The sequence below is a fragment of the Pristiophorus japonicus genome, chromosome 4 (assembly GCF_044704955.1).
Source record: "Pristiophorus japonicus isolate sPriJap1 chromosome 4, sPriJap1.hap1, whole genome shotgun sequence".
NCBI classification, from domain to species: domain Eukaryota; kingdom Metazoa; phylum Chordata; class Chondrichthyes; family Pristiophoridae; genus Pristiophorus; species Pristiophorus japonicus.
In genome coordinates, this window is record NC_091980.1 from 143,454,941 (window position 1) to 143,478,827 (window position 23,887).

Genomic DNA, 23,887 nt, shown 5'->3' on the forward strand with positions numbered 1-23,887 from the left:
TAAAATTCCCCTCTGACTGTGCTGGGCAACTTGCGGTATTGTACGACGGATTAATCCCCGTTAGACGGTGCCTCTCTGTCTCTCTGCCCCGCTGTCGCCGTTAAATTCTGCACATTTTCCTGCACCAAACGAGTGAGTGTCACTGTAACTTTCTTAATATTAAAAAAAAACTTTTTTTGTATTAAATGTTGAGAGAAGCGCCCCTCGCTGCGGTCCTCTTACGCTTTATTTCACGCTCTGGTTTGTCTCCGCTTTACCGGGCCGGCATTTCCCTTGGTCCCTATCCGCTCCTCTCCTCTCACTTTCTATATAAATGAAGCGGATTCCTCAGGAATTTACTCCTGCAAACAATAATAAAAATAAGCTCCCAGCACCGCAGCATCTGCCGCAGCCGGTAAATAACTTGGTTCTTATACTGCACTGCCATCTCTTCTGACTAAATGTATTTAATATATGTTAAATATTATGGTACGGCTGGGACAGCTAACAGAGAATGATGTGCAGAAACCTCAGATTCATCCTTATAGATCAACAGTAAGAAAACCCTTTTAATATCGCCCAGATATTCTGGGATTAGAGACAGCGGGAACTGGCATTTCACGGCAATGTTTTCTCTAAACTATAACCGTATTAAATAAATATAATTGAATAAATTAAACTAACCATTTGAACAAACGATCGAGTGCAGTTTCTACAAGGCAGAGTATATTGATATTAATAAATATACACTATATGTGCTCTTTGTGTATATGCAATACTTATATATACCTGAAAATGTACATATATATATAGTTTAAATAGCATTTTATATATGCGAAAAATTAAAATATACACGATATGTAATGATTTATATACATCGAAAATTGAATAGACACACGCCATGCAATGCCTGTATATGTGTGTATTATATATGGAGTGTGTATAGACATATATATGCAAAATTAAATGTATACACTATATGAAGTGGTTGTATGTTAATGTGCAAAATTAAATATATACACAAAAGGTAGTGTTGTTTATAGGTGCTAAATTAAATATATACACTATATGTATATGTAGTGTTTCTGAGTGTATACATATATCGGCATTATAAGTAGTGCTTGCATATATGTACAAAGCTAAAGATACACTATATTTTATATATAATAATATATAATAATAAATATACACTATATGTAGTGTTTGTGTATACAATGTAAAATATACACTATGTATAGTGTTTGTATATATGTACACAACTAAATATACGCTTTAAGCAGTGTTTGTATATTTGTACAACACGAAATATATATTATATGTATTGTTTGTGCAAATAATTACACATTATGTGTAGTGTATGTGTGTACGTTACAGAAATGCACTCATGTATATATTCTGTCCATATATTATAACAATTATGTATTTGTTCCACCTGTAAAATCATTTCGTATAAGATTTTATGAAATGTGCCTGTATCAATTGTTATACACAGGGTATATATTCGTTCATATAAAGACATGCACAATGTTTGTCTGTTTACAGACCATGTGCATAACATCCAATTGACAGGTTTATGCAAAGTGAAACACACATTGGTCTGATGGAAGGATTTCAGCCCGAAATCGTAGCTTCCTTCCCCGCGATCTTGTCACTCGCGAGCAGCACGGGGTGTCGCCGCTTATTTAACGTTTAGTTGAGTTGAATGACCAAATTACTACGTGTTCCATTGATATATTTTAATGAATCTTTCTTCACCATGTTAAGGAGACGGGTTTAGTTCAGTGATCGGAAAGACCGTGGGCGGTCTCAATGCTTGCCGGTCCCTTTCTGTAACTGATCAGATTCATCGCAACCATATCGTTTATTAATATATCCTGATAATTATATTTAATAGACTAGAGGTGCTCTCCGTTCAAGGGTATTAAAGTCCTCTCTCTGTGAAGGGCCTCTGCTCTCCTTGGAAGCTGAGTGAAGGATAATCTCTCAGCAAAAATCCATTAGAAATGAGACAGACAGGGCGAGAGAGAGAGAGAGAGATCCCTTCTCTTCTGGCTGGTGACAGTCGATGAGCGATCCCTGTCCCCAGGCTCTAAATCCATCATATGTTCAACAGCAATCTCACTTTTTTTACACTGAGCGAAAAGTCCGGGTAACAACACACGGATCATAAAAGAGAGGCTGATTCTGTTTTGTTTTGGTGTCCCGCTTTAGAACGGAATTGAACTCTTATTGCTAGTGCTCCGATCAAGTCTTTTATTAAAACACCCCAGGGCTGTGGACCCGCTCCATAGATTCTCGTCACACCACCGCGGCTGAAGGTGCATGTATTTACATTTATAAATTGTTCGTTCGGGGCTTTTGCTGAACATTTGTAAAAACGAATGCACATTTGCTCCAGTCCAGCGTTACTTGTACAGTCGGCGGCGTCTCCCGGTTTTACTCCGACAATCCCCTGTGATCAATGCAGCAGAAAATATTCAGGCCGAATTCACTCAGATCTCAGCTCTTTGAAAAATGTGGGACGAGGAGAAATATTTTAGACCAGAAAAGGAGCGAATGATTCATCTGAAGCTCACCGCAATATTTAACTTTGTCCGTATATACAAACCTACTTCGTGTATATTTAACTCTTCCGTATTTGCAAACACTGCACAATAGTCTATGTTTAATGCTATACATATACAAACACTACGTGGACTTTATATGTAATATTGTACATATATACAGATACTACATATAATATATTTAATGTTGTATATATAAACAAACACCATATATAATATATATATATAATGTTGTACATATAAACAAACACTATATATAATATATATAATGTTGTACGTATAAACAAACAGTTTTAATTTTTTTATAAATCTGTAAATATAAAAATACTACATATAGAGTATATTTAATATTGTCCGTATATACAAACACTATTCATCGTATATATTTAATGTTGTCTTTGTATATATATATATATATATAAATATATATAAAGACTACTTATAGTATATATTTAATGTTTTACATAGATACAAACCCCAGATATAGTGTATTTTGTATATATACACAAAAATTACATAATTTATATTTAATTTTTACATATATACAAACAATATTTATGTATTTTAAACCGTACATATAGTATATGTGCAATTTTGTAAATATATACAAACAGTACTTACAGTTTAATGTTGTATATATAGAGGGAGCGAGTGAGAGAATAAACGCTGTATAGCTCAGCCTTACACTTTATTGCTAAACGAGCTTACTTCAATCAATCTTAAATGCTTCTCTGCTCGAGCCGTTCTAATGCGTGATATAGAGTGATATATACATTTACAACACTGTTCGTGTGAATTAAATGTTGTAATTTGTGTATTTTATTTGGGAAGTTCCTTATTGAGCAAGTCTCATGAATGTATTTTAATTATCCGTGGTGTTATTTCCGTACAGGTTTCGTGATCAGAAACGGAAAATCGGTTGAAATGAAGATACTCACAGAAAACTGTAGAAAATGTAGAAAAAGTGACTTATTCTAAAAGGTTTAGAAAATAGATTCAGGGCGAATACAGATCAGTTTCTGAAAAACAAATAAACACTAAATGTCTTGATTAATTTAATGAAATGTATAATGAAAAATTGCAGTTTAAAATTCCTTGTAAGGAAATTAATTCTTGTTAAGCCGAGACTTTCCAATTATGGAGTTTGGAGGCAGGCTTTCTGACTGAGGAGGCCTGTTATCTGTTTCAATTTTTGTTAAGTGCCTGGCATTTCATCCAACTAATTTTTAAAAACTGTTGGAAAGGACTCGCCCTGACATTTCAGGACCACTTAACCAGTTCCGATGCATCTTCTAAACAGCAATCAGCAAATTACAGCGATGGGTTCTGAAGCCGCCTCTGTGTTGAGCTGTTTTATTGCGGTCATTTAAATTATTCAGCGTGTTTGTGTAATTGAATACGAAGGTTCTGAAAAACTAATAACCCTCGCCTTGTTACTGTTTTTATAAAATCACGAAATGGTTCCTAACACACGCTGATAAAATGCTGATTTTATTAATGTAAAATTGTATTCCCTCTTTTCATTTCTTTTATAAAGAGATAAGTGACTGCACAGCTAGACCGTGGCAGTCTAACCTTGTTTGATTCCCAACACTTATAGCGTTTATTGGACTGGGCGTGGCTAGGGAGTGTTGCCAAATTCCAACTTGTTTTAAACAAACTTTTTATATGTATATATCATCTCAATAAATTGGCTTTCGAGGCGGGGAAAGTTGTGAAAAATAGTTATTAATCGGGGGGCATGTTCCTTTTTTCCTACCATATACCGGCTCATTCAGAGACTGGGGATCCCTCCAAACATCTCCCCTCCCAGCACAAACCTAAAATCTCTAAATCCGTTCCCCTTCCTGTTCAGCGATTGCACGTTTTCCCAATAGATAAACAAGATTGAACTGGGAAATGTTGGAAGTTTCAAGATTCGCTCTGTGGCTCCCGTGGTTTTGTTAATTAATTTTTATTTATTTCTGAACGAGCGAAGATAATTCAAAATCATAGAAATGTAAACGAACGCTTATTTTAACAGCAATTCAATCGAATTGTCTGCTGGCGGTGTCGTTCTATACTCGCATGCTTTTCCAGTCGTTAAATGCAAGGTGTGAACTTGTTAAAACATATTAATTGTGTTCATTTCCGTTGATGGGTTAATCACTAAAGTACATTTGTTTTAAATAATAAACTTGACAAAGAACAGAAACGGCATCTCGAACCAAACACGACTTCTTCGCTCATCTGTTCGCTGAAAGTCTTTCTAAAGTTTGCCTCAGGAAAGATATAACGGAAGGGTTTGAGGTGCCGAGACTGGCGTCTTTTAACTAAAATATAATGGCATTCACAGCAATTTAAATGGAGGTGGCCGGTACTTATTCAGTGCTCAAACCCAGCAGACCGTCTACATTGGTATCGAGATAAATCTGTGGGTCAGACAAGGGACTTTGGGCCGTCGGTCCATCGATTGCCCGGGGTCTTAAATGTCGCTCTATTTAACAGTCTGCCGCTGAATAAAACGCTTCGTTTAAATAGTTTTCGTTATCAACGATCTTGTATTGAATTCTCTCGTTAAGATTCTTGACAAATCCACACGGCCCCTTAGCTCCCCCTTCCTGTGGATTTGCCAGGCATTAGCCAATAGCAGGTGGAGACCTCCTCGCTTTCAGCCAGTGAAGGGCCGTGTGTCTGAAGGAACAGAACCCAGTGCATGCTGTAGGAAGCATCTGAAAGTGATGAAGCTCCCTATCAAAGCCCACCTGCTCCGTCCAACCTTCTCAAAGTCCAACTAGGAGCATGCTTCGTGGATTTGCAGTAGTGGCGAGGCGCTTCTCTTAAAAGATTGTGTTTTTTTTTTCCTGGCAAACATTGCTTTGGTTGGGGGGGATCCCGATGGATCAGTCAGGGAACACGCAGACACAGCCTCAACACGAGCCCATCAGCTTCGGCATCGACCAGATTCTCAGTGGTTCGGACCAGGAGAGCTGCCTGCAATCCAGCGTCAGAGTTTCCGAGGCGGGTTACTTGGCCAGCCCGGTCAGCGGCGCCTACCCGACCCTTGCGGCGGCCTATCCGGCCATGGGGGCTACTACGTACGAGGACAGCCTGTCCGGATCTTACAGTGTTAACCTGAGTATGAACGTCAACGGCTTGGCTTCGGCCGGGGTGATCAGAGTGCCGGCTCACCGTCCCATCCCACAGGCCGCCGTGCCCAGCATGCCTAGCATGGCCGGCTTGAACAGCCTGAATTTCCCCTGGATGGAGAGCAGCAGGAGGTTTGCTAAGGACAGGCTGACAGGTAGGGGGAACGAGTTTTATGTTTTAATATACTGTAAACACAAGAATGAAGCGTGCATGTGACACAGCGGGTCCGGGGTTGGCACATTCTTTCCATCAAAAACCTCACAACTAACTCAGCCATTTGGGACTGAGATGAGGAAAAACTTCTTCATCCAGAGAATTGTGAACCTGTGGAATTCCCTGCCGTGGAGAGTTGTTGAGGCCAGTTCGTTGGATATATTCAAAAGGGTGTTAGATATGGCCCTTATGGCTAAAGGGATCAAGGGGTATGGAGAAAAAGCAGGAATGGGGTACTGAGGTTGCATGATCAGCCATGATCATATTGAATGGCGGTGCAGGCTCGAAGGGCCGAATGGCCGACTCCTGTACCTATTTTGTATGTTTCTATGTAAGTACATCCAACTTTAAATGATCTGCCCAGAACGTCCACAATGCCGAGTGTGAGATTGGACAGCTGGCAAAGTGTGTGGATTTAGCTCAGTCAATGCATAACACTACCTTTGCAAACCGCATTTCGTTCATTCTGAGACATTTTCAAACGTGTGGTATTTTAAAATTCATTTGATTTCCATACCAATTTTTTAATTAATATTTAAAGTCAGGTTTTGTATGAGTTGGTTTTCGTTGTGCGAAAAGGTTGGATTGAAAGAGACTGAGGTTTGTGAACGGAAATTGACTCGGAAAAGGAATCGAATTTCGAACAAGTAGATTTAAATATGTAATATTACTTACAAAACTGTTTGAGAGTTTAAAACAATGAATCGCGGACCTGGCGATATGTTAACACTAAGTTAAAGAGGGTGGATGGAACAGCACCGCTGCACAGAGTGACACGGCGGGGAAGGGCCGATTCGGATGTAATGTACTCACATATATAAAACAACGGGGTAACCTGGAAATGGTTTGCAAGCTGTCCAGTTTAAAAATAAGGTCAAATCAAAACAGAAACATATAATGGATAAATTGCAATTTATGTCGAAAAAAACAGTCCAGAGAAATCAAGTCCCATCCCAGAGACAGCAAGACCCAGGCCCAGAGAAAAGAGGTTCCATCCCAGAGAGAGCAGGTCCTATCCCAGAGAAACAGGTCCTATCCCAGAGAAACAGGTCCCATCCCAGAGAGAGCAAGTCCCAGGCCCAGAGAAACAGGTCGCATCCCAGAGAAACAGGTCCCACCCCAAAGAGATTAGGCCCCATCCCAGAGAAACAGGTCCCATCCCAGAGAGAGCAAGTCCCGGGCCCAGAGAAACAGGTCCCATCCCAGAGAGAGCAGCTCCCATACCAGAGAGAGCAAGTCCCATCCCAGAGAAACAGATCCCATCCCAGAGAGAGCAGCTCCCATCCCAGGGAAAACTGATCCCATCCCAGAGAAACAGATCCCATCCAAGAGAGAGCAGCTCCCATCCCAGAGAGAGCAAGTCCCATCCCAGAGAAACAGATCCCATCCCAGAGAGAGCAGCTCCCATCCCAGAGAGAGCAAGTCCCATCCCAGAGAAACAGATCCCATCCCAGAGAGAGCAAGTCCCATCCCAGAGAAACAGATCCCATCCCAGAGAGAGCAGCTCCCATCCCAGAGAGAGCAAGTCCCAGGCCCAGGGAAACAGGTCCCATCCCAGAGAAACAGGTCCCATCCCAGAGAGAGCAAGTCCCAGGCCCAGGGAAACAGGTCCCATCCCAGAGAAACAGGTCCCATCCCAGAGAGAGCAAGTCCCAGGCCCAGAGAAACAGGTCCCATCCAAGAGAGAGCAAATACCAGGCCCAGAGAAACAGGTCCCATCCCAGAGAGAGCAACTTCCAGGCCCAGAGAAACAGGTCCCATTCCAGAGAGAGCAAGTCCCAGGCCCAGGGAAAACAGATCCCATCCCAGAGAAACAGGTCCCATTCCAGAGAGAGCAAGTCCCAGGCCCAGGGAAAACAGATCGCGTCCCAGAGAAACAGGTCTCATCCCAGAGAGAGCAAGTCCCAGGCCCAGAGAGAACAGATCCCATCCCAGAGAAACAGGTCCCATCCCAGAGAGAGCAAGTCCCAGGCCCAGAGAGAAAAGATCCCATCCCAGAGAAACATGTCCCATCCCCGAGTGAGCATGTCCCATCCCAAAGAGAACAGGTCTTATCCCAAAGAAATACCTTGATGTGTTTTAATTTTCAAATCAAGTATTTTTATAATGTGCCTCCCAGTTCTAAAAGAGCACCGATTTAAACATACCCCGTGTGGTTGGGATGGGCGCTTAGGATATATATACTGGAGGGTTCTGGTTTACAATGCAATAATGTAAATCCTCAATAATCCACACACATTAGATCTCGGGAGAAGGAAAGGAAAGATTTAAACCGTTCCAGCACACTGCCAAAGGGCACCTTAACCTCGGCACTCGCTACTCGCTATCATTTGTGCTGTTACAAGTTTAATGCGAGGGAATCTCCCTGCGTGAGTTGCACGCTCTCCATTACCCCCTTCACTTTGTGGCCCTAGATTTGCGGCCCCGAACTGTGCCATCGGCAGCCTGCGCTCAGCGACCACTAGATCAGAGTGTAGCTCCTTGCACGGGCGCCACATATATCTGAATTGGTCAAAAATTGTACTTGCGGCCTCCAAATCAAGCGTTCTCTATAAGGGATATTTTTTGAAGATTACGTTTTAAAAAACAGGTGAATGTGAGAAAAGTTGGATAGATTTCACAGACGGAGCGGCAGCCTCGATATAAAGTAACCGCGTGTGTCCAAACCTTCAGCACGTTATATTGGTTCCTCGCTCCGGCCTGCTAAACATTAAATGAATTCCAAATTATAACAGCAAAACTCGAATTATTTTTAATTTTTAATAAATCCGAAGAGTTCAAATTTCAATGGTTTTCTGTTGCTGGTTTGGAATCTCTGGCCAGTCTGGGCAGACAGGAAGATAGACCATTGAGCCCCTCGAGCCTGTTCCGCCATTCAGTGATCAGACCAGGGATGATTTGCGACCTAACTCTATATCCCCGCCATTGCCCATATACCGTAATACCTTTGGTTAACAAAAATCTCTCACTCGGATTTAAAATTAACAATTGATCTAGCATCAAGTGCCATTTGCGGAAGAGTTCCAAACTTCTACCACCCGTAGTGTTTTCTAACTTCACTCCTGAAAGTTAGTGTATATGTATGTGTGTCTGTGAGCTGTAGTGTCTTTGTGTCTGTCTGTGTATATGTATGTGTGTGTGTACCTTTACGGTTTATTCTTTAGAGTGTTTTCTTGTCCTGTGGTCGAAATGCAGAGTCTGTATCCCTACAGGGAAAAAATATATAACACTTAGATGTGAATAATATTCAGAAGGAACATTTGCTTTGGAAACGGAGCCTGATTTCGCCCCTGCCTATGTTGCTGGAGGTCACTGAGGTGCCCTGTTCTATTTCCTTCTGCTAGCTGCCCTGACGCCGTTCACGGTGACACGGCGGATCGGTCACCCTTACCAGAACAGGACCCCTCCGAAACGGAAGAAGCCGCGAACCTCCTTCACCAGGATCCAGATCTGCGAGCTGGAGAAGAGGTTCCACCGGCAGAAGTACCTGGCCTCGGCGGAGAGAGCGGCGCTCGCCAAGTCCCTCAAGATGACCGACGCTCAAGTCAAAACCTGGTTCCAGAACAGGAGGACTAAATGGAGGTGAGTGAAGGCAGACGCGGTTAAAATGTGCAAGGGGCAGAGAGAGACAGAAAGAGAGATAGAGGGGGAGGGAGGAGAGGGATGCAGAGAGAAATTGAGAGTACAATTAATACAACAGTAAACAGAGGGAGAATCAGTTAAATTAGTGCATTTAAAAATAGAGGGAGTAACAAGAAATTCGCTTTAAATGAATGTTTTTAACCATAAAGGGGAGTGACAGGAGAGAGAGAAATTGAGTACAATTCATACATAAAAGGGCAGTGCAGCAATAGGGAGGGAGAGTAACATTTATATATTAAAATTGGAGGGCAATGACAAAGAACTAACTTTAAATTAATATATTTTAAAATGCGGTTGAGTGACAAGCAACTAGATTATAATTATACATAACAATGCTGAGAATTGCAGGGAAATAAAGCAACGTTAATACATTTAAAAATAGAGGGTGGTAACACAGCAAAAAAGTAACATTAATACATTTTAACATGCGTGGAGAGATAGGCAAAGATTAAAATTAATACATTTAAATATACAGGGAGTGATAGAGAGCGAGAGTAAAATTAATGCGTTTAATCATACAGGGAGTGACAGCGAGAGAGAGAGTGAAATTAATAGATTTAAACATACAGCAGAATGATGGGGCGAGTAAAATAATGCTTATAAAATACAGAATTACAGCAAGCTAGAGTAAAATTAATAGATCGGAACATACAGGGGAGAGTCACCAGGAGAGCAAAATTAATACAATTAAAATACGAGAATGGAGAATAAAATTAATAGAATAAAATACAGGGATTGACAGAGCGTAAAATTAATACATCTAAAATACAGGAGAGTGGCAGATAGAGAGTAAAGTTAATGAATTTAAAATACAAGGGAGTGATGTGGAGAGAAGGTGAGATTAATGGATTTAAAAATACAAGGAGTGACAAGAGTAAAATTATTCGAATTAAAAATACAAGGGCGTGATGGAGGGGGAGGAACGGTAAGTTTTAATCATACTGGGAGTGATGGAGGGGGAGGAACAGTAAGTTTTAATCATACTGGGAGTGATGGAGGGGGAGGAACAGTAAGTTTTAATCATACTGGGAGTGATGGAGGGGGAGGAACAGTTAGTTTTAATTATACTGGGAGTGATGGAGGGGGAGGAACAGTAAGTTTTAATTATACTGGGAGTGATGGAGGGGGAGGAACAGTAAGTTTTAATTATACTGGGAGTGATGGAGGGGGAGGAACAGTACGTTTTAATTATACTGGGAGTGATGGAGGGGGAGGAACAGTAAGTTTTAATTATACTGGGAGTGATGAGGCGAGGGAAACGTTAGTAAATTTTAAAATCACGGTCCAAAGAATTGAACTCGGACCAGAAATCATTTCGTGTTTTAGCCGAATTGTTTACAAAATGCTTCTTAATCCGTGACAATACACGGGCATTTTTAAAGTCCAGGGCTGAGGTGTCGTTATTGTCTAGGTAGGATTTGGGGGATTGGGTTTGAGGACTCTGTGTGATATAATACAATTAAAAGGCAAGTTAAGCTTAAGAAAGTTTGGATGTAAAATATAATTATTTCCCCTGCTCTGTAATTGAACAAGTACATGTTCTGCAAAGTAATCTGTTCATTGGTGAATCCCTCATCGAGGCTGGTGGTTCTGTGGCAAAATTGAATTTTGAGTGTGTCTGTGTCCGTGTGAGAGAGAGAGGGCAGATGTGGGGAAGGGAAATCTGTCCTTGTGAGCTTCTCGATAAAGATGCCCCATCCCTAATCATTTCAGGATGGGTTGATGTTAGAGGGAACTGCAGCTGTTCTCTGACTGGTTTTCTGCAGAAGGTTTTTTTGATGCATGTAATTTTCATTTTATTTAATAATTAAATAAGGCACGGCTGTCTGTAAAATCAGGCTTTGTACCGTAGGGCTGTTTTAATTAACTTTCTCACCAGTAATAACCCCTCTTTGATGGGGAAACTATTACTTTCCGAGAGGTCGAATAAGAACGGAAAAAATAGACTAAATCTGTAAACTACAGACCTGAGAAATGGGGAGGAGGGATATGTTACCATACAATTAAAAAGAGATAAATAAAGTAAACGAATTAAGGAAACTTTCATTATTTTTAATAATAACACCGCCCTCTTGTTCGAAGTTATCTTTAGATTCAATTCAATGGGCGAAGAAGGTCTGTTTGCAATGAGCGTGAAGCGTTTCTCTCTCCTAAATCTGTATTTTGGTGTGAATATATTGTTGATTAATAAACAATCTGTTGGGGTGTTAGAAGGTGTCTGAATATCGGGACACGAAGTCCTGAAAAGTGCAATTAGAAATGTCTAAAGCCGATTCTAACTGGGACAGCAAACTGAATTTTTCAGGATTTTATTTATTGAGAAATAGGAATATACGTGGACATACAGAAAGTACTTGTGCATGCAGAGATTGACACTAATGGCTCGTTAGCGGGAATTGACCCATTTACAGCTCTCTGTCAAACATAATAGATTCTGGACAAGATGATAGCATTTGTAATAACATCAGTAAACAGCAGCAACAGTGTTATTGGGCAATCTGTTATCGGAACTGGCTGCAGTTCCCGCCGCCAAACAGGCAACTGTGAATAAAGGGATGATGTTTATTTCGCCGGGTTTCCTGCTGTTATAAATCTGAAGGCCAGGGGAGATTTACAGGATGAATGATGGCAACATGTACATTTGGATTTTTCTCTGTCTCCCTGAAATGGAGCAGTCGCCTTCGGTGAATTAGATGATAGAGATGCGAGTGCAGCACCTTAAATCAGGGCTAAATATTAGAATGTGTTTTGCTGTGAAAATACTGCAGATCGGATGCGGTGCACTCGTGATTCATTATTAAACTCTGAGCACAGGGCGCTTTTAAAATGTGTGCGAGAAAAAGTGTGTGCGTGAGAGAGTGTGTTAGAGTGAGAGTGTGTGTTGGAGTGTGTGTGTGAGAGAGTATGTGTTAGAGTGTGTGAGAGTGTATGTCAGAGTGTGCGTGTATGAGTGTGTGTTCGTGTGTGAGTGTGTGTGTGCAAGAGAATGTGTTAGAGAGTGTGTGAGAGTGTGCGCAAGAGTGTGTGTTAGATTGTGTGTGTGAGAGAGCGTTTGTTAGTGTGTGTTAGATTATGTGTGTGAGAGAGCGTTTGTTAGTGTGTGTCTGTAGGCAAGAGAGTGTGTGAGAGTGTGCGCAAGCGTGTGTGTTAGATTGTGTGTGTGAGAGTGTGTGTTAGAATTTGTGTGTGCTAAAGTGTGTGAATGTGTGAGGGAGTATGTGTTAGTGTGTGTGTGAGTGTGTGCACAATAGTGTGTTGTTAGAATTTGTGTGTGTTAAGAGTGTGTGTGAGTGTGTGTGAGTGTGTGTTACAGTTTGTGTTTGAGAGTGTGTGTGCGAGAGTGTGTGTTAGAATTTGTGTGCGAGAGTGTGTGTGAGGGAATATATGTTAGAGTGTGTGTGTGAGTGTATGCAAAATAGTGTGTGTTAGAATGTGTGTGTTACAGTCTGTGGGAGTGTATGTTAGAATGTGTGTGTAAGAGGGTGTGTGTTGGAGTGTTTATTAGAGAGGGTGTGTGAATGTGTGTGTTAGAGAGTGTGTGAGTGTTTGCATGTGTTAGAGTGTGTGTGAGTATGTGTGCGTGGGTGAGTGTGTGTGAGAGAATGTATGCGAGAATGTGTTCGATTGTGTGTGAGTGTCTGAGAGATTATGTGTTAGAGTGTGTGTCTGTGAGAGTGTCTGTGACAGTGTGTGTTAGAATGAGTATGTGTGAGTGTGTGTTAGTGTGCGAGTGCGTATCAAGAATGTGTGCGTTAGCTTGAGGAAGTGTGAAAGTGTGTGTATGTGTGCGTGGTAGAGTGCTTGTGTTTGAGAGTGTGTGTTTGTGTATTTGTGTGTGAGAATGTTTGTGGGTGAGGTGTGTGTGTGCCTGTTTTAATAGGCTGCAAAGAAGCATCGGTTTTTCTGTTCTATTTTAATATTGAACGAATAAACGGTAAACAACGTGAACTTCGAACCGATCATAACAACATCAATTACACAGGATACTGTACAACTAAAATCCACACTCCCGTATATCACACGCGTATATATTCCATACACACACATATATATACTTCTGCTCCAATATGATACATTTCTAGAGTAAATATATATGTGTACATATTGTCCTACATACACATGCATCGTACGTACATATATGTTTATCTCTATATTTAACACAAATATTTATTTTAAAGAAAACATTTTAAATCTCACAAACACGTGTTTAGGTATTTCCCTATTTTCCCCAACCGATGTCAATTTTTTTTTTAAATAGATATCAAACGCAGAAAAACAAATATTCATAAGGTTGGTCATTACCCGAGAGAAGACAGTTCCCAGCAAGCCTGACAGAGCACCCATCCCCTCTTCTCAGATACTGACGGCCCTACTCTGTATCCTGGCCATTTCCCGATTTTAGTTCACAGTCGCACCGTCTACGTGCTGTAACTAAACTGTTTTAAGAGGATCTTAGCGCCTAATGTCTCATCGGAGTTGTATATTTACCAACTACTGAATGTACTCCTACATGAATCATGTGTCTCCTACATGAATCGAACAAGGAGAGTTTGTAATGGGTTAACAGATAGCATTTGAAATGTTCCAGAGGATTAATAAAATAACTCAAGGGCAGGCTGGTGCATGGCGGAGCGTGAAGAATCTTGTACAGATTTGTTGCGATCACACACCTCACCTGTGCCGCTGCCAGCACTAGGAGTCTGGGCTCTGGACCCAGGGGCTGCCGGCACAGGGTGCAGTGTAAAGTGAAACCATCAGCAATTGTATGGCCTGTGACTGGACTGAACAAAATGTTCTCGACATAAGTTCCATCCATTAGGCACCGCGCACGCTCCAATATCCACTAATATTATCTGTGAGACCCACCGGAAGTCTAAGCGGAGAAATCTCCCCGTGTTACATAATTTAATCGGATAATTTAACTGCATATAATGACAGATGTATTTTTAATAAAAGAAAGACAGAAGTATTTATAAAGCGCCTTTCAGGACCACCTGACATCCCAAAGCGCTTTACAGCCAATTAAGTACTTTTGAAGTGTAGTCACTGTTGTAATGTAGGAAACGCAGCAGCCAATTTGCGCACAGCAAGCTCCCACAAACAGCAATGTGATAATGCCCGATAATCTGTTTTAGTGATGTTGGTTGAGGGATAAATATTGTCCAGGACACCACGGATAACTCCCCTGCTCTTCTTTGAAATAGTGTCATGGGATCTTTTGGGAGAGAGCAATTTAACATCTCATCCGAAGGACGGCACCTCCGACAGTGCAGCACTCCCTCAGTACTGCACCAGTGAGTCAGCCTAGATTTTCGTGCTCAAGTTTCTGTAGTGGGACTTCAACCCATAACCTTCTGACCCGATAATCACTCGCCACTTCGCTCCACCCTGAACAATGAGCACTGCACCTTGCTCTCTAGTTATTTACATTCTAGTCGGGGCCTTCAAACCACAAAACAATCCACATTTCATTCACAAACATGTCCCTAATGATCCACCCCCACAACCTTAATTACTGAACTGACCCCTCACACCACCCCATCCCCATCCACTCCACCCAAATTATAAGAACATAAGAGTATAAGAGCCTTCTCCCCATTCAATATCACGGCTGATCTTCAACATCAACTCCACTTTCCCGCCCAATCCGCATATTCCATGATTCCCATAGATCGATCATCGCAGCCTTGAGTATACTCAATGATTCAGCATCCACTGCCCTCTGGGGCAGAGAATTCTAAAGATTCTCTAAGTGAAGAAATTCTTTCTCATCTCAATCTTAAATGGCCAACCCCTTACCCTGAGACAATACCTCCTAGTTCTAGACTCTCCAGTCAGGGGAAACAATCTCTCAGCATCTGCCCTGTCAATGCCCCTCAGAATCTTGTATGTTATAATGAGATAACCTCTCATTCTTCTAAATTCCAGAGAATAGAGGCCCAATCTATTCAATCTCTCCTCATAGGACAACTCTCTCATCCCAGGAATCAATCTAGTGAATCACCGTTGCACTGTCTTTAAGGCAAGTATGTCCTTCCTCAGATAAGGAGACCAAAACCGTGCGCAGTACTCCTGGTGTGGTCTCACCAAAGCCCGGTACAATTGTAGTAAGACTTCCACTCTCTTGTATCCCAACCCGCTTGCAATAAAGGCCAACATGCCATTTGCCATTCTTATTGCTTGCTGTACCTGCATGCTAATTTTCTGTGTTTCTTGTCTAAATCTCTTTGAACACTCTAAACATTTAATAATTTCTCACCATTTAAAAAATATTCATTTTCTCTGCTCTTCTGACCAAAGTGAATTACCTCACATTTCCCAAATTATACTCCATCTGCCACCTTGTTGCCCACTCACTTAACCTGTCTCTATCCCTTTACAGGCTCTTTGTGTCCTCCACACAGCTTACTGTCCCACCTAGCTTTGTACTGTCAGAAAACTTGGATACATTGCACTCTGTCCCTTCATCAAAGTTATTAATATAGTTTGTAAATAGCTGAGGCCCCAGCACTGATCCTTGTGGCACCCCACCAGTTACAGTCTGCCAACCGGAAAATGACCTGTTTATCCCTACTCTCTGTTTTCTGTCCATTAACCCATCCTCTGTCCTTGCCAATATATTACCCCCAACCCCATGAGCTCTTATCTTGCATAGCAACCTTTTATGTGGCACCTTATTGCATATTTTTTGGAAATCCAAATAAACTACATCCATTGGTTCCCCTGTATCTACCCTGCTAGTTACCTCATCAAAAAACTCTAATAAATATGTTAAACCTGATTTCCATTTCATAAACCATATTGACTCTGCCTAATTATATTATGATTTTCTAAGTGCCCTGTTACTACTTGCTTAATAATTGATTCCAACATTTTCCCACCGACTGATGTCAGGTTACCTGGTCTGTAGTTCCCTGTTTTCTCTGCCCCTCCTTTCTTGAATAGCGGGATTACATTTGCTACCTTCCAATCTGCTGGAACCGCTCTAGAATCTAGAGCATTTTGAAATATCACAGCCAATGCATCTACTGCCTCTTCAGGCACCTCTTTTCAAACCCTACGATGTAGGCCATCTGGTGCAGATTTGTTCGCTTTCAGTCCCATTCGTTTCTCAAGTACTTTCTTTCTGCTGATATTAATTATTTTAAGTGCCTCACTCTAATTAGCCCCATGCTTCCCCATTATTTTGGTATGCTTTTTGTCTCTTCTGCTATGAAGACAGATATAAGATATTTGTTTTAAGTCTTTGCCATTATTCCCTATTAAAATTTCACCTGTCTCAGCCTCTAAGGGACCAATGTTTATTTTTGCTCTCTCTTCCGTTTTACATACTTGTAGAAGCTCTTATAATAATCTGTTTCTATATTTCTTGCGAGATTACTCTCATAATATATTTTCTCCCCTTTTACCAATTTTTTGTTCATCCTTTTCTGGTGTCTAAAACTCCCTCAATCATCAGGCTTATGATTATTCTTTGCAACATTATAAGCTTCTTCTTTAAAGCTAGTACTATCCTCTTTAGTTAGCCACAGATGGATCACTTTTCCTGTGGAATTGTTATTTCTCAATGGAATGTATATTTGTTGAGAATTTTAGAATATTTCTTTAAATGTCTGCCACTGCTTATCTACCATCATACCTTTTAAGCTAATTTCCCAATCTACCTTAGACAACTGGCCCCTCATACCTATGTAATTAGCTTTATTTAAGTTTAAAACACTCGTTTCATACTGAAGTATTTTACACTCAAACTCAATGTGAAATACTTCCTCAGAGGATCTATGAGATTACTAATTAGTGCTGTCTCATCACACAATACAAGATCTAAAATAACGTGTCCCCTGGTTGGTTCCATGACATATTGTTCTAGGAAACGGCCTCAAATGCATTCCATGAACTTGTCCTCCAGCTTACCTTTGCCAATTTAATTTGGCACTGTGTGGGCAATTAACTGCACAGGGGACACAGCAAATTGTAGAAATGCAAAGATCATAGGAGATTCGATAGTCAGCGGGATAGATAGGCATTTTTGCAACCACCAATGTGAGTCCTGCATGGTGTGTTGTCACCCTGGTGCCAGGGTAAGGCACACCACTGAGAGGATGCAGAACATTTTGAGGGGGAAAGTGGAACAGTCAGAAGTTCTGACCCATGTGGGAACCAATGACATTATAAAGGAAAAAGGTTGAGGTTCTACAGTCAGATTTTCAGGTGCTAGAGAGGAAGTTAGTAATCTTTGGATTACTCCCAGTGTCACATGCTAATGAGTAGAGAAAAATAGGATAAACAGGTTAATGCATGGGGCTGAAGAAATAGTGCAGGAGGGAGGGCTTCAGATTCCTGGGGTATTGAGACCAGTTCTGGGGCAGGAGGGACCTATTCAAGGTGGTAATATTGCACCTCAACAGAGCTGGGACTAATATCCTAGTGGGAAGTTTAACTAGTACTGTTGTGTAGGGTTTAAACTAATTTGGTAGGGGGAAGGGCACCAGGATGAAACATTAGAGAGGAAAAAACAAGGTGCACATAGGACTAAGAGAGGCAAATAGCACTAAAGAAAAGAATAATTCAGAAACAGGAGAGATCAGACTGGGGGAAAATATGACGTAGACCAGGATGGGTTTGGAATGCATGTCCATAGATGCACATAGCGTGCTCAGTAAGATTGGTGAGCTTCAGGCACAAGTCACCACATGGAACTATGATATAATGGCAATAACAAAGACCTGGCTCAAAGAAGGGGAGGATTGTAAACTTAATATTTCTGGTTACAAAGTATTCAGGATAGATAGGGAAGAAAAATTAAAACAAGTGGGTGAAAGTATTGATCAAATAAACTATTATAGCACTGAGGAGGCATGATGTAGTTGAGGAATCAAAGACACAATCTATTTGGTTAGAATTAAGGAACAATAGAAGAGTTATTACATTATTCAATATATATTATAGGCCACAAAAAATGGGAAGTAGATAGTGGACCAAATCTGCAGGAAAATTACAGAAAAATGCAAGAGTAGTGATAATGGGGGAATTCAATTATCCGAATATAGACTGGGATAGTAGCAGTATAAAGGGAAAAGAGGGGGAGGAATTCCTAAAATGCATACAAGAGAACCTCCTTGATCAGTGTGTTTCCAGCTCAACGAGGAAGGAAGCAGTCCTGGACCTAGTTCTGGGGAATTAAATGGGGCAAATGGAGCATGTTTCAGTGGGAGAGCATTTAGGGAACGGTCATCATAATAGTAGCTTGAGAATAGTTATGGAAAAGGACAAGGTGCAATCAAGTGTAAAAATACTTAACTGGAGGAGAGCTAACTTCAATGAGTTGAATAATGATATGGCCCAGGTGTAGTGGAATCGAAAATTTGTAGGCAAAACGGTAATTCAAATTATGGAATAATGTAGCACAGAATTGAACAAAGGGAAGCCTTCAATGAGGAGATTCTTCGTTTACAGAATAGACACATTTCCATAGGATTAAAGGAAGGGCATCCCAAGCTAGAGTACACTGGTGACTAAAGAGATAGAGGTTAAAATGAGACAGAAAAAGAAGATTTATGATAATTGTAAGAATCATAATACAGTAGAGATCAAAACTGAATATAGAAAGTACAGCAATCTAAAAAAGGGAATAAGGGGGACAAAGAGAATGTCTGAGGATAGATTAGAGGCCAACATAAAAGGTAACCCAAAAGTCTTTTGTAAACACATAAATTGGAAAAGGATTGTCAAAAAAGGTGGGATTGATTATGGACCAAAATGGAGATTGCATGGAGGCAGGGGCCATGGCTGAGGTACTACACAAGTACTTTGCATCTGTCTTCACTAAAGAGGATGCTATCAATGTAGCAGTATAGGAGAAGGCAGTAGTGAAATTGGATAGGATAGAAATAGATAAATAGGAGGTACTTAAAAGATTAGCAGTGCTCAAAGTAGGAAAGTCATCCAGTCTAGATGTGAGTAATCCTAGGTTGCTGAGGGAAGTGCGAGTGGAAATTCTGGAGACTCTGGCTATAATCTTCCAATCCTCCCAGATATGAGTGCTGCCAGAAGACTAGAGGATTGCAAATGTTACACCCTTGTTCAAAAAAGGGCTGTAAAAGTCAGCCTAACGTCGGTGGTGGGGAAACTTTTAGTGACAATAATCTGAGACAAAATAAATTGACATTTGGAAAAGTATGGGCTAATAAATAAAAGTCAGCATGGGTCTGTTAAAGGTAAATCATGTTTGACTAACTTGATCACATTCTTTGATGAAGTAACAGAGGGTTGATATGGGTAATAAATTTGATGTTGTGTATATGGATTTTCAAATGGTGTTTCACAAAGTAGCATATAATAGACTTGTTAGCAAAATTAAAGCCCATGGGATTAAAGGGACAGTGGCAGCATTGGTATAAAATTGGCTAAGGGACAAAAAGCAGAGAGTAGTGGTGAATGATTATTTTTCGGATTGGTGGATAATCTAAAACCAGGCTGTGTCACTTAGAAACTCATTAACTGCCATGATTTTTAAAAACACATATTCTGTTGGCAAGAATTTCTCTGGTCCCGCTGCATAATGCCATCGGAGTAAACACTTCCAGCTCGCCACTCCAGGGCAGGCATGTCAGGAAACGCAGGTCCCCGCCCATCCATTAAAGTGGATGAGGAAAGTCGTGGTGTGTGCTTGCATCTATCCCAGGCGCGGATGGTCCTCGGTGTAAGCATGTTGGTGACGATTCACTCCGTTCGCTGCTTCTAACGAAATCCTAAAGGTGCAATGCTAGAAGCAGGAAATGGAGGAACCTTCATGGAGGCGTCTACCACTTTGATACACAAGGGACAGGTTTAGATTTTCGGGGTGAACCAATTAATACAAGTCAGATTGTACCTCTCATAATTGGAACCCAAGCTGGCAGAGTGAAAATACAAAACCAGGCATATAAATAGTGTACTGACCGCCAACCCAGCGGCACTAATAATACAGCGTGTTCCAGTGACCCGCCAGTGATGTCCATTCTGAACAAAGCCATCGGAATTATTGCACTCATCCATTCACCCTTTGAAATGCATTTATTGAAACGCAAATGTAAATACTTCACATCCTGGGGAAAGAGGAAAGGCAGATTGATACACGAAATATTAGGTACATTCCTCTTTAAAGAGAGGGAAACTTTTTGTTGACTTTTTAGGCCTATTCCTTCATCAGAGAAACATCAGGCAGCTTCTGTTTCTGACTCAGATTCCAGCCTCTGTAGTGTTTTGAATGTGGTTTGAAAGGCAGTTTGATGTCACAGGTCTTGATCAGTCTGTCGGGCTCTGCCCAGGGGTCGACACACGGAACCTTACCCCATGCCATTGCACACTTTGTATTTCCAGCATTTTCAGACTTGCTGCATTTTAAGTTTGTCTTGCCCTGTTATCTGAGTGCTGACGCCTGTTTTCTGTAAGGTGAAAGGTTGCCGATGTTAAAAGGAAGATGCGTGTCTTTCACAACAGTAATGTGAAGTCATGTTTTAATCATTTACTGTTTTTGGAGGCGACCGTAAAACTGGAGGGGGAGAATTTCCTCTGGTTCGCAATTTAGTGACATTATAAGCCCTTTCTTTTCAGAATGCATTTAGGATTTGGCCAGAGATTGCCAACACGATTCCTCTGGTTGGAGAGTGAGTGAGGATTGGGTCATGAAACGAATTTGATCACTAAGAGAGCGAGGAGGGAAGTTAGAGGAATGACTATCATTGGAGCATGCGCTGTTCTCCCAGAGTGAGCGATTGACACCGGCACCATTGCATCTTTTATGGGAAAGAGATAAATATTTGAATCCGAAGAAGAGACGGGCTTGTGTGGAGACAGGAGGACAGTGGATTAGTTCTGGAGTGCTCCAGCAAAGAGCACAGATATCATGGATAAGTGTCCACCTTCTGTACTGCGGTTAAATAGAAAGCCTTCCCACATTGTGGCTAACACAGGTTACTAGAGAGCCGTTGCGATCTTTGCATTTATTTAAAGTCTCGTTTATTCTTGAATTGGCCAGCACCCGATATTTCCCCAGCTGACAGGAGCTCTCTCCCCCACCCCCGTTACTTGCAGTTTCAACCCGCACGGGAGTGGAGTTTCTTCTGTCCTGAGCCCCAATTACTCGCAGCTTTACTGTGGGCCCGTGTCATGTCCTCGGCTCGCCAAATCACCATTAACCAATAGAAATGTTTCCTTTAATGGCGCTTCATTTAGCAACCAAAACCTAAACCTGGCAAACTGCCCGTCCCATTCAGCTCTGTTTGCATTCTAATTATATGTGATTATATCGGCGCTGTGCAGTCCAGGTTCCCCCAGCACCCGTGGTTAACTGGAGGCCGCTGACTGGAGTGTCCCGCTCCAACTGAACCTCGCCCCTTCTACCCACAGGTGACGTCTGTCCTTGGATCTGAGTGACGTCTGTCCTTGGATCTGAGTGTAACCGAGTTACAGATTCGTTACTTCTTTAAAATGTAAATTGGAAAATCTTTGTCGGTGTGGATTGGGATGTGGGGTTAATAAAACAACGAATTGAAGAGATTGTAAAGTGACGAGTAGGAGCAGGTTAGAGGAAAATTGGTGTCATATTTGATCCTGAAACGAGCTTTCGACCACATATCTGCAGCATAACTAAGGCCGCCTATTTCCACCTCCATAACATCGCCTGTCTCCGCCCTTGCCTCAACTCATCCGCTGCTGAAGTCCTCATCCATGCCTTTGTTATCTCTAGACTTGACTATTCCAACACACTCCTGTCTGGCCTCCCACATTCTACCCTATGTAAACTAGAGGTGATCCAAAACTCCTAACGCGCACCAAGTCCTGCTCACCCATCACCCCTGTGCTCGCTGACCTACATTGGCTTCCGGTTAAGCAAAATTCTCATCCTTATTTTCAAATCCCTCCATGGCCTCGCCCCTCCCTATCTCTGTAATCTCCTCCAGCCCCACAACACCTCCCCACCCCCCTCCCCAGATGTCTGTGCTCCTCTAATTCTGCCCTCTTGAGCATCCCTGATTATAATCGCTCAACCATAGGTGGCTGTGCCTTCTGTTGCCTAGGCCCCAAGCTCTGGAACTCCCTCCCTAAACCTCTCCGTCTCTCTACCTCCCTGAAGACGCTCCTTAAACCATATCTCACCTGCACTAATTTCTACTGCTGCGGCTCGGTGTCAAATTTGTATCTCATAATACTCCTGTGAAGCGCCTTGGGACGTTTCACTACGTTAACGGCGCTATATAAATACAAGTTGTTGTTGTTGTTGTAAGGTGTGACCAGGTAACTGATACCTGGGATAACCTGGCTCCTTTTATACAAGGTCTGTATCGGAGGCAGAATGCCAATCTTGGAACATGACTGCAGCAACCTGTATTATTCCTGATCAGATTCCTGATCTTGCAGTGTTATAAAAGGACTTCCGTTTATTAGAATTGATTGCAGCCTATTTGAGATATTGAACCATCCATTCCTGGAGGCTTTGAAAACATTGCAATGGGGCCATTAATAGAGCGAGGTAATGCGGACCAAAATGGCTAATTGAGTAACACAGTGAGCAAGGAAGGGCTGAAAAAGCGAAGCCAAGATGGGATCCATCCCTTGCTGTTGACTGGGCCCGAGGTGTCACGGGCTGGCCTCTGATCTAACGGGGTTATTGTGTTTATCTCACCCAGGCGGCAGACGGCAGAGGAGCGAGAGGCCGAGAGACAGCAGGCCAACAGACTGATGTTACAGCTGCAACATGACGCCTTCCAGAAATCCCTCAACGATTCCATCCAACCCGATCCTCTCTGCCTCCACAACTCGTCGCTCTACGCCCTGCAGAACCTGCAGCCCTGGGCCGATGAGAACGCCAAGATCCCAGTTGTCACGTCTTTAGTGTGAGCCTAATGGGTGGGCACCCAGCAGAGCCGGACTCTCCCGGACATGTGTGTGTTCTTTTTCGTTCAAAGATGAATTGGGGGAGAGAGAGAGAAATTAGACAGAGAATCTGACCCAGGACAAGTAACCAAGCGGGTGAAGGACTCTTTTCCGAACTGAATATTTGTCAAAGTGCTCGAAGCCAGTAACGTGAGGGAGAATAACCAACAAAACATCTCCGAGAAGCATTTAAACAACAGCAACAATAGTTATAAAAGACTCCTTTTAGCACTGGGAACCCGGAGAGGGGGAGAGCGCGGAGGTAGACTTGCCGCGTCAGTTTGACTGCAAACTTCATAAACATCGCCTGCTGTCAAATCTTCGGGAATACTAAAAGGTTTTATGTTAATAATTATAATTTTTCAAAGTAGCCCTCAGGAAAAAGGGAGAATTTCAAACATGTTTTGTTCACTTGAACCACTCGAAGACTGGGCGTTAAGCTG

The 23,887-nt window shown here is 41.8% G+C and overlaps 1 protein-coding gene across 1 annotated transcript; it reads left to right on the forward strand.

Annotated features, from left to right (window-relative positions):
* The first annotated feature begins 5,420 nt into the window (after nucleotides 1-5,420).
* Nucleotides 5,421-23,408, forward strand: LOC139262232 (T-cell leukemia homeobox protein 3-like). Its single transcript, XM_070877375.1, has 3 exons — nucleotides 5,421-5,826; nucleotides 9,230-9,467; nucleotides 23,198-23,408. Exons 1-3 carry the CDS (start codon nucleotides 5,421-5,423, stop codon nucleotides 23,406-23,408), a joined length of 855 nt encoding a protein of 284 aa, XP_070733476.1.
* The last annotated feature ends 479 nt before the right edge of the window (nucleotides 23,409-23,887 follow it).